Here is a 13,888-nt window from a genome sequence, read left to right on the forward strand (position 1 = left end):
TATTAATAAATCAAGAATTATTAATATTATAACTATTATGCAGAGGATGTATAGATAGACTGTTGACAATCTGCTATGTATTTGAAGGTTATCCATAACACTTCTCAGATACACTTTTTCTTTTTCAGTGTTCCACAATATTCACACGCATAACAAGAGCTCTGAGGGGACCGGAAAGGCTGCCCCGGGGGGAGGGGACACATAGTTCTGATCTCTCCGCACTAAGCTCTGACCCTCTCTGAGCTGGTGGTACCCTGTCAATACTGTCCGCAGCGAATCATACTGGTTTATATGTAATACTACTGACTAAGAAGTCTCACAACGGCCTTTGGTGGCCAAATCTCAAAAGCATATCAAAACTGAAGTGAAGTGTCTGCAATAGTGGATTTCTTTCTTTTTTCCCCACTTACAACATATATCATCACGAGTCATATCCCAATATCGCAATAGACCGGAGATTGCTACTTAGCCATGTCTTTCTCCAATCTTGTCTCAGACCTCGCCTTCCGAGATGTGCATGACGACCGAAGTTCCCAAATATCCCACGCCCGATCCCAGGCCACTGCTCGCTCCTATACCAGTACAGCCGCCACCAGCGTCAGCATATCTGGTGATATCTCCAGCCAGCTTCACTCAGGCTACAGCCATCCTTTAAGCAGATCATGGCAAGCCGAAAAGCAACTTACCAAGGTCGGTAGTCATGTAGGAGCTTAGTGATACAATCTAATTTGCTACAGGAAATGCTCATTTATCCGCTCTTCATTACGGACAATCCTGATGAAGAGACGCCAATTCCGTCACTCCCTAATCAATGCCGTCGAGGATTGAACCGCCTGGTTCCATTTTTGAGGCCCCTTGTCCACAAAGGACTGCGATCTGTAATCCTTTTTGGAGTTCCATTGCACCCGTCCGCCAAAGATGCTCTTGGGACTGCCGCGGACGATCCGAACGGGCCAGTAGTCCAGGCCATCCGCCTCCTTCGATCGCGTTTTCCCCAGCTTTATATCGTTACTGATGTATGTCTTTGCGAATATACATCTCATGGTCACTGTGGGATTCTTCGCGAAGATGGCACGTTAGATAATGCGCAGTCCGTCGATCGAATCTCTGATGTCGCTCTGGCCTACGCTGCAGCAGGCGCCCACTGCGTTGCTCCGTCGGACATGAACGATGGACGAGTACGCGCCATAAAACTCAAGCTGATTGAGGCTGGTATGGCTCATCGGGTCCTCCTCATGTCCTATAGCGCGAAGTTCAGTGGATGCTTATACGGTCCTTTCCGCGATGCAGCAGGCTCATGCCCCTCCTTTGGTGATCGCAGGTGTTATCAGCTGCCTCCCGGAGGTAGGGGACTTGCTAGGCGAGCGATACAGAGGGATATTAGTGAGGGCGCTGACATCATTATGGTAAAGCCCGCGAGCAGTTATTTGGACATAATTAGGGACGCGAAAGAGCTTGCGCAGGACATGCCCATCGCAGCATATCAAGTTAGTGGCGAATATGCCATGATACATGCAGGGGCAAAAGCTGGCGTGTTCGATCTGAAATCTATGGCGTTTGAGAGTACAGAAGGCATCTTGAGAGCTGGTGCAGGAATTGTTGTGAGCTACTTTGTCCCAGAGTTTTTGGATTGGCTATGACCATGCTTCGGGGCCATGTCTGAGCGCGGGAATCTGCGATACCTTCCATCTCATACAACTTCCCTATGTGAGGGAGGTGCTTTCTCCCTTGTATGTCTTTCTTCGGAAGCCTAGCCTTGATACAAGCCTATATTCACTGGTCCCCTCGATGAGGGAACCCGGCCGAATGCAAAGTCCGTCTGCACTAAGTATGATATAATGGGTGACCCACCACCTGTTGCACGGGTTTTCATGTTTGCTCAATGTGCACCGAACCGAACTCTTTGCACCGAACCGAACTCCCAAAGTCATATTAACCCGACGAGTAGAACATGTTGTTTGTTCAAGAGCAAGCACTAATACACTTAGCTTAAATATAGAGTTGGTTTCCAACGTGGGCAAAGCATGGAGACTCAGCATACTGTGTAGGTTTCATTCCTCTTAACTAGCATGATAGACAGTTCAATGAAACTCAGAGCTTACATACTTCAGCAATCTATTTCAATAGTAAAGAACATGTCTCTCCGTCATGCCAGTTGATTTCCATACATCACATATACCCAGGCTTCAACCCCTGAAAGCCATAGGCTACTATATCGGACTTTACCACCTCACCTGGAGCAACGTATGCACCGCGGCGAAGACGGACACCAGGGTAAATCGTACAGCCAGCGCCAACATAGCAATCTTCCTCAATAGCAACGGAGCGCCCTTGATAGCGACTCTGCGAGCCTTTGCGTTCTTGCATATTTGCATGAGCTGTCGAACTGATTATCGTGACTCGAGGACCGATCCACGTGTGCGCTCCAATGGTAATGGGGCAGTCATCCACAAAAAGGCAGTCCTCGGAAATCATAACGTCTTCACCTAGGTGCACATTGTAACCATAATGACAGTGAAAAGGTGCCTCAACAATTGCACCTTGGCCAATCGTCCCAGAAGAACGGGATGTGGAAGCGCCAGAAGGGGTATTGGATGCCGAGACAGGGGGGATAAAAACTTCTCTGAGCAGGCGCATTTGTTCCTTAGTGCTAAGCCCCGATACTGGGTTGCACGCATTGTTGAACCTCCATAAGGCAGCCTTACAACGGTCCCTTTCCTCTACAAGTTGAACATCGTAGGGCCGGTAAAGCTCGCCGCGCATCATTTTCTCTTTCTCCGTTTCCTCCCCGGATACGGTCCGTGCAGACAGCTGATGTTCAATACTTAAAGCCATGCGTGCCTGAGCCTGCGGACTGCTGGTATCTAAATTGCTGCTGTGTGCCGGTCGTTGATCGATCCCACTCTGGAACAGGGAAGCACCTGACTTTGGATGGTTGCCGTGAGAGAGTTCCCTGATTGGCGGTACAATGGCATAATCTGACTTCGAGTGGCCCTCCCGAGATAGCTCATGAATCGATGGAACATCGCGGTAGTCTGACTTCGTTAGATGATCCGGCATATACGCCGGATGGTTGCTTCCTCCCCATGTCCGCTTAGTCCAACCACGACCAGAATTAACGCCTGTTGGACTGGTGCTGAATTGGGAAGTAGAACGGTCGGCATCCTCAACGACGATCGGTCTCATCTTGCTGGTTTCTATATGTTCCGTCAAGGCTGGGGGCCTTTCATGTGGTTGGTTGATATCATGCATATATTGACTACCTATTTCGTTGTAACCCTCTTTCGATTGTAGAGGTACAGGTGGCTTTGAGGGTGACGGCTTCTGCCATGTGCTCCGAGACGAGTAGCCTTCGCACAAGAATCCTCCCCTGATGCAATTGTTGCCTATGTGGTATTAGAATTGAGACCATTGTAACCAAAATAACACATTCTACGCTGAAGTGTAGTAGTGTATGGGACTTACAAGCAGGGTGCTGCTCGTCGCATTTCTTCTTTCTCCGCCGACAAGTCATGCAGCCGGTTTTGGTTCGATTACTAAAAACACGTTTTCGTTTTGGTGCGACCTGAACAGCAGGGTGTGCCCGCTCCTGTGAAATTATTGGCATCGAGGCGGACTGTTCACTTTGCACAGAACTTTCCGTTGGACGGTTGCTAGTGCTCCAACCTTTCGGCGACTCATGACCATTGGCCTCTCGCTGAAGCGCTTCTGCCAGTTGGGCGTCCGTAGCATCGAGATGCTGCGCACGCTGTGCTTGCTTAATTAACTGAGAATCGATCTCATTCCACGCTGTGCCTGTTAATGTTGTGCGAATGTCGCCGTTTTCGTCCAGTCGAGAATGAGTAGGCGTCTGTTTGACATCGGATTCTCCTTGAGATGTTACAACGCCGTTCGACGGAGACGGCTGAATGCTTGATGCTATGCTGTCGTCTGGGCGTGGGTCTGGGCTCCTAGGTGCCTTATGAGATATACTGTGGCCTTCATGCTCTTCTCTTGAATCCGATCTCTTGCGCTTACTTCTGCCGAGGGGTTCTGCGGAAGAAAATGAACGGCGTGATCGTTGGTCATCCTGGTCGCATTCGGCGCTATCCCGCTCTGCATACCCAGGATTCCTCGGAGACTCATCGTGTCGCGAAGGAGCATGAGCACCATTTTTCGGGGTTCGGTCAGAGGCGGAACTCTCTAGAGTCGGATTCTCACGCGCAGAGATCCTGCTTGTGCTTGTGATAGGAGTGGCTGTGCCACTGCCCAACGATTCTTTGCCATTAACTGCTGTGAATCGCGAAGGGCTGTTCTCTGCCTTCGATTCCTTCTCGGCCTCGTGGTCATGCATCACCGACGCGGATGCCACGGTAGTCATGATCCAATTGTAGTTGCCTGAACCAAAGATCCAACCAGGCAGTGAAAGTATATCAAGTATGAGACGAATGAAGATATGATTATTCAGGAATCGTCGTCGCCATTCAAACACGATTGTAGCACGGAATGCCAGTCATTGACTTGTCGTAAAACCTACTAGTCATTTACTGAGGGTCATGATCCCTCAGACAGAGCGCAAAGATACCCTCCCAGTCGTGGTAGCGATTCGTGCCCCAGGTGATTGGAATATTGATGTGGTTCAAACCGAATCGCGTGACACTGAAGTCCACTTGTCTAGCGAGACATTCATATATCGCGACCGATACTCGGCTATCGGCGAGGCAAGAGTAGCAAACGTTCCGCGGATGTATGCTTGTATGGTTATCAGGGACTTTGCGCTACGGTCTCAGGGAAAGCAGTGCTGATTCCGCATATATATGAAGTGCAAAAAACCAAGATAGAATCGAGACTAGAGGTTAAATCCGACCGAAACCGAGGGAAGAAGTGCAGGTGCCAATTTTTTATAATTGGAGGCGCTGGGAGTGGTCAACAGAATTTCAGGTTAGGTGGTAGTCTAAGTTGGGATTGAAGCGGTCAGGTAAAGACTATGATGGAACTGCTCTATGTCTCGGTCGTAGAGAGCTGCGCATTGAGTAGTATTGAGTGGTATGGACTTGGGGTTGCGTCTTTAGCTTGGGAGACAGAAAGAGGAGAGAGGGTTAAGAGGGGAGGGGAGGAGGAACGTCAAATCAGGTGGGAGGGGGGGAAGGTCTCTAGTAAGTAGGGCAGTCAATGGACGAAGGTGGAAGTAAGCGACTGTAATTATAAATCAGCGAGTAAGATGTCAAGAGAGTCGCATTAGTATAAAACTCTTTGCCGCCGGATGATGGGGACAGAAAAGCAAGTTAATCCATGCAGGAACCAATGACACAGTTATTGTCGACAGCTGTCGAGTAAGCCGCCGTGGGTTGGAGCTAGAGAAACAGAAGGGCTGCTGAGCAAGGTAGGTAATAAATGTATGGGGAAACCCTGGGGCAGGACTGGCAACGGGAGGAGAGGAATTAACCAAGGGGGGGGAAGAGGATGAATTGGCAGGAGACTTAAGTCAGTGGTGAGGGGGGAAGGGTCACAAAGGGGGTTGAGTAAGATCAAAGGACTTGCACATTCATTAATGACTTGAAGTTCACTGACAGTTTGATGTAGTTGTAGCAAAGAAGCCTTCAGTTATCCTTGTAGTAGTACTCCGTACTAGGTATGCCATATTATGTACTGTATATGTAAAGTACATGTACAATACTGAGTACGTATGAGTACTCTTCCGAAGCGAAAGACTGCGGCTGCCAGCTGGCTGATGGGAGAGCTCGGACAGGGTAGGCGCGCGATCGGCCATGGGGGTGCGAAGGAGCTGCGGTGGCAACCACTAACTTATTTCTCAGTATGTAGTACCGATTCGGGAGTGGGCAGGTTTACTGTAGTTAACTACTACTAAGTTAATCCTTTATCAGGATTTACTACTTGAGTGCTGTACCTAGGTAGGTTATGTACAAGTAATGACTCGGCTTTTCTGTTCAAGCACGGTTAAAATTCATTGGTCTTTTATAAGTCCCCAGTGCAGTAGGGAGGAGTCTAGTTCCTAACTGGCTTCTGAACCTAACGCCTCCCGCGCGAGGGAAGCGCGGTAAGAGATTGCGTACCCGCTCCGTACCTAGGTAGAGGCCGACCGACCGCCTGTGCGCTCCGGTAGGCTAGTTTTGGCCGCTATGGTAGCTACTAGTACGGAGCTCGGGTTAGTACCTTAGTCGCTTCCAGGTCACCTCGCAACGTGTAAGCCTATCCGCTGCTGGTGGCTCCTTCGCTCACAATGTTGGCCACCTTTCCTCCCCCCGCGATTGGTGCAGGCAGACTATGAACGCGGTTGATGCGTGGGTGTTGCTGCTGCTGGCTGGTTCTGGTCCTGGTTCTATTTACAAACCAATCCACACCAGTAATACACACTTCAGCAAAGTCACTCACACCTTCGCTTGCCGAGGAGATGATAAAGGTGAGCACAGCCTCTGTGTTATGAGGAAGTCATATAATTGCATTAGTTGACTTAATCCATTATATTCAATCCGGCATCTGTCCTGAAACCAACCCACTATGCTCGTAAGCTTCTCTACGATAAGTCACTTCATATGGTAAAGCTCATCCATTGCAATGTTATTGTTCAGTATATCCTTCAAACATGTCAAAAAGAAAATTGTTCATAATACATAGAAGACTTCAAAGGCTGTGTGAAGTACCGCGGGTGATAGGAACTGTTAAAGAATTCTGGAGGTTTAGAGTTACACTGTCATACGCAGGCTGAATTCTTGACTTCAGGTGATGAAGGCGTTTTGAGCGTCGTAGTTTGAGGTAAAGCCGCCAAGCCCACCTGGCAGCGTGCCGCAGGGACATGGCAGCACGAAGATTGCTCCGGCGGCAGTATTCCTGAAAGCGGTGAAGTAGTGTGTGGTTAGCTACTTAGCTAATCCAAGAAGTGAGCCGCCAACACCCCGAGGAACGCGCTGTTTCTCACCGCCAGACATCTGCTGAATTTAGTCTACCGTCAGACATCATATCCTTATCCCAAAGCCAGAACCCTCAGTTTAAGCTACTCCTGCCTCGCGGTTCATTTACCCCACTTTTCTAGCCCCCCTGTGAATGGTGCATCTTCAAACTGTAGATTGCTCCAAGCTCTCCTTACCTCCGTCGAACCCCTCCAAGGAAGCCTCTTACCCCGCCAAAGCATTTTGCCCACCTGCTCTATCTCCAGCACTTCCCTAATCCACAGTCTTCTCGGGATATTCGAACTCACTCTGTTTCGTTCCTCCTCGAAGGCTGAGTGAGGTTAATCCCAAACAGCAACGTCAAATTTTCGAGCGGGATGTCTGTTTCCATACAGGAGTTGGACAACACTGTCCGGGCCTTCTATGAGGGCAAGGGCGACTTGGTGAGTTATCATCCGCCACTCCTCGAACTCGAGAGACCCCAGATTCACTAATCTGCGCCAATTCTACCACACACAGCAAAAACAAGCCGAGCAGACCTTGACTGATGTAAGTGAACAACTTTCACTGGCATATCTTAGGAGGGTTTTGCTGATCCGTGCTTGATTCTCAGTTCAAACAAAATGAAGACGCCTGGATGCTCGCAGCGAATATCCTCCAAGAATCCTCATATCCACAAACTAAATGTACGATACTGACATTATGTACATCAAAACCTGCGGGGTACTGACTCTGCTTAGATCTTGCTCTTCAAGTCCTCGATGATGTGATCATGACACGATGGAAGGTTCTGCCGAGAGAGCAGTGCCTAGGTAAAGACCGTGTCATGAAGATGCATAGGGAACTATCTGACTTTTACCAGGCATCCGGAATTTTATCGTCCAGTTCATCCTTGATAACTCCGAAACAGAGGAAAAGCTGAGAAGCCAACGTGTCTTCTTGAACAAGCTTAACCTGGTGCTAGTTTCGATCTTGAAGCAAGAATGGCCGCACAACTGGCCAACATTCATAAACGATATCATTTCATCGTGCCACTCGAGCCTATCAGTTTGCGAAAACAACATGACCATCCTCCGCTTGTTGTCTGAGGAGGTTTTCGATTTTTCTCAGGACCAAATGACTTCTGTGAAAGCGAGGAACCTGAAGACCTCTATGACCCACGAATTCTCCTCCATCTTCCAGTTGTGTTCCCAAGTGTTGGATAATGCGAACCAGACGACTTTGATTAAAGCTACACTGGAGACCCTCCTTCGGTTTTTGAACTGGATTCCGCTCGGATACATTTTCGAAACGTCCATAATTAATACGCTCTTGACCCGCTTTCTGGGCAATGCAGAGTACCGCAATGTAACTCTTAAATGCCTTACAGAGATCGGTGGGCTGCAGATCGGCAACCCTTATAATTACGATGATCAGTTGGTCCGTATGTTCACTGAGACCTTAACGATTGTCTCCACAATCATACCTCTCTCGATGGATTTGAAGTCAACATATTCCAAGAGCAATTCGCGAGATCAGGAGTTCGTTCTCAATCTGGCTCTTTTTCTCTGCAGCTTCTTTAGTGCTCATCTCAATGTAAGTTCCCACTACCTCCGTCGGTTCTCCCCCGGGCACTGATATTCTTGCCATATTAAGCTTGTTGAGACGCTTCCAAATCGTGACTACCTCACCCACGCCCATTTCTACCTGATTCGTATCAGTCAAATCGATGACAGAGAGGTGTTCAAAATCTGCTTGGAATATTGGACAAAATTGGTGCAAGAGCTTTATGAGGAGATGCAACAGCTTCCGATCACCGACATTAATCCACTGGTGAGCATGGGTGTAAGCGGGCTGTCAAACGGAGGCGCGCCGCATCCCAGCACCTTAGCCAATTACACCCTTCGCAAACACAAATACGAGGAGGTCCTTTCCAGCCTACGTACCGTCATGATTGAGAAGATCGTTCGGCCCGAAGAAGTTCTCATTGTCGAGAACGACGAGGGCGAGATCGTTCGCGAATTTGTCAAGGAGAGCGATACTATCCAGCTCTACAAGACAATTCGCGAATGCCTGGTTTATCTCACTCATCTGGACGTTGTCGACACAGAAAACATCATGATCGAGAAGCTGGCTAAGCAGGTTGACGGGTCCGAGTGGTCTTGGAACAATTGTAATACTCTCTGCTGGGCAATTGGGTCAATCTCCGGGGCGATGAACGAAGAGACTGAGAAGAGATTCTTGGTCAATGTCATCAAGGATTTACTTGGCCTGACTGAGATGAAGCGCGGAAAGGACAACAAAGCCGTCGTCGCTAGTAACATTATGTATATTGTGGGACAGTATCCCAGATTCCTGAAGGCGCACTGGAAGTTTTTAAAGACGGTGGTTAACAAGCTGTTCGAATTCATGCATGAAACACACGAAGGCAAGTTTGTCTACTCCCAGCACGGAGCGTTCCTCCTAACAGCGTGCAGGTGTTCAGGATATGGCTTGCGACACTTTCATCAAGATCGCCAACAAATGTCGACGACACTTCGTTGCGCTCCAGCCAGGCGAGAACGAACCTTTTATCGAGGAGATAGTCCGCAATATGAGGAAAATTACCTGCGACCTCTCGCCACAGCAGGTTCATACTTTCTACGAGGCTTGCGGCTATATGATCTCCGCCCAGGGCCAGAAAAGCTTACAGGACCGATTGATCGAGAATCTCATGTCGTTGCCCAATATTGCTTGGGATTCCATCATTGGACAGGCCACTCAAAATCCTAAAATCTTGGAGGATGGTGACACAATCAAGATCGTTGGCAATATCATGAAAACAAATGTGGCTGCGTGCTCTTCGATCGGAACATACTTCTATTCCCAACTCGGACGGATCTATCATGATATGTTGAACATGTACCGGGCGTCCAGTCAACTCATCAACAATGCTGTTGCGCAAGATGGTAATAACCCACACCATTTATCTATTCTTTCATCTTTTCCGCCTTTATTGCCCACCGACAATTTTGCCCTGCTTATCTATGTGGTGCATACCTCTGACGTACTTTTTAGGTGAAATTGCAACTAAGACGCCCAAAGTCAGAGGGCTCAGAACAATCAAGAAAGAGATCTTGAAGCTCATAGACACTTACGTGCAAAAAGCCGATGACTTAGAGATGGTGAACGCTAGCATGGTACCACCATTGCTTGAGGCTGTTCTTGTGGATTACAATCATAATGTTCCAGATGCTCGTGAGGCTGAAGTTCTGAGTGTCATGACCACAATTATTCACAAGCTACACGTATGTCCTAATTTGTTCACTACTACAGATGCTTGTGTATAATTAGAGCTAACAATACCGACAGAACCTCATGGAGGATAAGGTTCCTATGATTATGGAGAGTGTCTTCGAATGCACTTTGGAAATGATCAACAAGGATTACCATGAATACCCAGACCATCGTGTGCAGTTCTTCAAACTGCTACAAGCAATCAATCTATATTGCTTTCCGGCCCTACTCAAGCTGCAGCCTGCGCAGTTCAAGGTTGTGATCGATTCCTGCATGTGGGCAAGTAAGCATGTCAACCGCGAAGTCGAAAACACCGGCCTTACAATGTGCCTTGAACTCATAAACAACATGGCGGAAACGGATGTCCAGACGTCGAATGCATTCTTCCAACGGTTCTTCATTCAGATCCTTGGGGATGTGTTCTTTGTACTCAGTGATAGTAATCACAAGGCCGGTACGCATACTTCATTCCGCCCATCTCGAAGCCATACTCATACTCTCTGCTTTAGGTTTCAAGTCTCAAGCTATGCTCTTGTCGCGTATGTTCTACTTCATAGAGTCCGGCAAAGTGCAGCAGCCTATCTACTCTCCTGGCCAAATGCCCATGGGAACAACCAACAAAGATTTCTTGCAGAGGTATTTGGCGGAAACCCTACACAGTGCATTCAAAAACCTTCAAGAGTATGTACTCCTCGATTGCCTTTGTCTCCGGAACTTCGTACTGACTACTGGATCAGAATCCCGGCCAAACAATTCGTCGCTGGATTATTTACCTACAACGATGATTTCAATAAGTTCAAGACACATCTGCGGGACTTCTTGATTTCTCTGAAAGAAAATCCAGGTGACAATGCCGAACTATATGCAGATGAAAGGGAACAGGAAGCACGAGACGCCAAGGCCGCCGAACGGGACCGTGCATTGAAAGTTGGAGGGCTGTTGAAGCCGTCTGAAATGGACCAGGACGAAGAGATTTGACTGGAGAGAGAACTGCGCGCCGAGGTTTCTCTGTTCTCGGAGGCTAAAAAAAACTCCGAAGCATGCAGTGACATGTTTGATGGCTGGTCGCATTATGGTTTCTGATTTCGACCAGAGCCCAAGGCTTATCGTACCCAATCAAGACTAATTCGCTTGTGGGCAAAGTCACCTTACCACGAATTTCTATTCCCTCTTCTTCATGCTCTACGGCGAATGAATTCTAATCCATCTCATCTCGAGGCTCCCCTGATGTGGTTGACATTAGCAATTTATTGATTCTTGTACACATTTGTTCCGTTCAAGCGGGAGCCCAGACGAATATCATTTCTTGTTAGTGGCTTGAAAGAGGAAGGTTCTTTCATCAAGTGTATATCCGTTCCTATAGAGGCGGCTTGTCTTCATTGATATTATCGAGATAGTACTATGATGTGTCTAGAGAGAGACTCTGCAACAAGAGTTGAAAGTTTGTCGTCTCCCCCAATGGCCTGGCCTGAGGCTTGTATGGCAAAGGAGGCTGCATCCGAGCTATATTTAGTAGATTGGTGTTAGTTGCAACCAATTCGACATGGGTAAGTGAGGCATGACTAAACATCGGATTAAAGAAGCAGGCAGCGCAAGCTAGTTGGCAGCCCTCTTTATTGTACATAAACTACCTACTTTTGTGAATTCCTATTATATTGGTTAGTTGATCCAAAGACACTCGAGGTTTATTTCTATATGTATTACTATGAGATTAATACTCCATAGATAGGATAAATATAAATGGCACCTCCGTAGTATATTCCTTATACGCAATAGTATGTTTACTATCAAATCAAAAATAGGATATATTTCATATATTTTACCTTACTCCAAAGTGACTCTGATATCAGACTACTACTAGAGCCCTCAAGGGGTATTTTACCAACTAGAGGAAAAGAACGCAGTTGAAATGCATTAAACAATAGTTTCAAGGGTGTCAAGGTACTAGATACAATTTGATATACAATACAAGTCTGTCCAATTCATTGCGTTGCCTGTCTGCTGTTACTGATTGTGTTGACTAGCGTAGTTGTTGTGTTCACTGACCAGTTGTTACATGAACAGTATTCTTGAGGCACCTGTACTTAGGAGGACCCACAGCTAGTCTCATTAATACCAACAATCTCTTCCTTTACTCTACTCTTACACTAATTATTCTAGTTAACATAATCAGTAAGCAAGTGGGCACGGCAAGCAAGTAGACATCCACACGCATTGTCTTTGCGCTTTGAAATTGAAGCAATTCAAATACCAATAATTCTATTGAATATAATTATTAAATCCTTGAGTAGACTAAGGAGACTCTATCTGTCTTATTATTGAAACTATTTAAAATAGTAAACTTTTGCTTTTAAAAAAGTATAAATATTTTTAATATTCTGTATATCACGGTGCAGATTTAGATCATCTAACTTACTCAGTCTACCCAGTCTATCTAGTTCATCTAGATGATCCTGTTAATTCTAAATATTTTAGATATTTTAATAATTCTACTGCTTTTTCTGACTGTTCTATACATGATATATAATTTTTAAATTTTTGTTTATTTTTAATCTTATTTATAGCTTTTTAAGCTATATTTTATTCATAAATTGAAAAAATAACTATTAGATAAATATAGCTAATGTAATGATTTATATTATTTTAATTAGCTAACATTCAATATTTTGATTTATATCTTAATATTATATAGCTGTGTTTATAAAAATAGTAGTCTAATTAAATACTAATAATTTTATAATCTCTAGTAATATTAAATAATTGTGACTGCTATTATTTTGATTAATATATTAAAATCTTCGCCTCTTTCTATATTACTGTCTATGGTATTAATAACTATAATTTACTATGAATAATATATTCAGTTTTTCAGCCTCTTAAGTTCTTTTAATAACCAATATTTCTTATATCTTATTATTAATTATGTAGTATATTATAGTTGGTAATATATTTTTCATATATATTTAACTATTTATTTTAATATATTTAAAATTATATTTTTTCTTTATTTTAATATTATATTATATATATTTTTCTATTTTATAAAATATAAATAGTTAAGTTATGTTATTCTTAGACTTTTTATAAAACTGATAGCTTATTTTTATTTTTATTTATTTTTTTATTTAAATATTTTATATATCAGTTTCCAAGTCAGTACATTAATATTTTTTATTTTTATATCTAATAATTATCTTTTTTTTTAATTAAAATAGAAAATAATTATATTTAATTCTATATATTCTTATTTATATAACTTTCTTAATTATTATCTTAATTTTATATTAGAATTTATTAGTTATAAAAATCTTAAAATATCGATATTTTATATATTATATTTTAATTATTTATAGAATTTATTTTTATACTATTTATCTTATATATAACAGCTGTCCGATTATTAATTCTATTTTATATTATTATAATATTAGTAAAAAGTAGTATTATTATATTAATTATATTAAATTAATATTTTCTATTTTTTTAAGATAGTTCATTTCTTTTTTAACTATTATTCATACTGAAAATAAATATAAAATAAACTATTAAACTATTAATATTATAATTATTTTTTAATAAATAAAAATATTTTATAAAATCAGTTTATAAATTATATAATTTCTAACTGTATATTTAATATAAGTTGATTTATTAATTTAATATATAATTTAATATTTATATTTATTTATAGATTTTTTATTAGTTAGTTTAAAAATCTTTAGATATTATAATATTAAAATAATAAA

At 43.9% G+C, this 13,888-nt stretch overlaps 3 protein-coding genes across 3 annotated transcripts; 2 read left to right on the forward strand and 1 right to left on the reverse strand.

Moving 5' to 3' along the window:
• Positions 1-471: 471 nt before the first annotated feature.
• ASPACDRAFT_55738 (porphobilinogen synthase HEM2) lies at positions 472-1,640 on the forward strand (the record flags this gene model as incomplete). Its single annotated transcript, XM_020203049.1, has 2 exons — positions 472-690; positions 738-1,640. 2 exons carry the CDS (start codon positions 472-474, stop codon positions 1,638-1,640), a joined length of 1,122 nt encoding a protein of 373 aa, XP_020050945.1.
• A 529-nt stretch (positions 1,641-2,169) lies between these two features.
• On the reverse strand, positions 2,170-4,360 carry ASPACDRAFT_37676 (uncharacterized protein; the record flags this gene model as incomplete). Its single annotated transcript, XM_020200324.1, has 2 exons — positions 2,170-3,386; positions 3,508-4,360. 2 exons carry the CDS (start codon positions 4,358-4,360, stop codon positions 2,170-2,172), a joined length of 2,070 nt encoding a protein of 689 aa, XP_020050946.1.
• Positions 4,361-7,012: 2,652 nt separating this feature from the next.
• ASPACDRAFT_82539 (exportin CRM1) lies at positions 7,013-11,594 on the forward strand. Its single transcript, XM_020206103.1, has 11 exons — positions 7,013-7,330; positions 7,407-7,436; positions 7,501-7,573; positions 7,628-7,699; positions 7,750-8,462; positions 8,523-9,294; positions 9,344-9,814; positions 9,924-10,153; positions 10,218-10,596; positions 10,652-10,823; positions 10,880-11,594. The coding sequence occupies exons 1-11, from the start codon at positions 7,265-7,267 to the stop codon at positions 11,118-11,120; spliced, it is 3,219 nt and encodes a 1,072-aa protein (XP_020050947.1). The 5' UTR covers positions 7,013-7,264; the 3' UTR covers positions 11,121-11,594.
• The last annotated feature ends 2,294 nt before the right edge of the window (positions 11,595-13,888 follow it).

Source organism: Aspergillus aculeatus (assembly GCF_001890905.1).
Source record: "Aspergillus aculeatus ATCC 16872 unplaced genomic scaffold ASPACscaffold_37, whole genome shotgun sequence".
Lineage (NCBI taxonomy): Eukaryota > Fungi > Ascomycota > Eurotiomycetes > Eurotiales > Aspergillaceae > Aspergillus > Aspergillus aculeatus.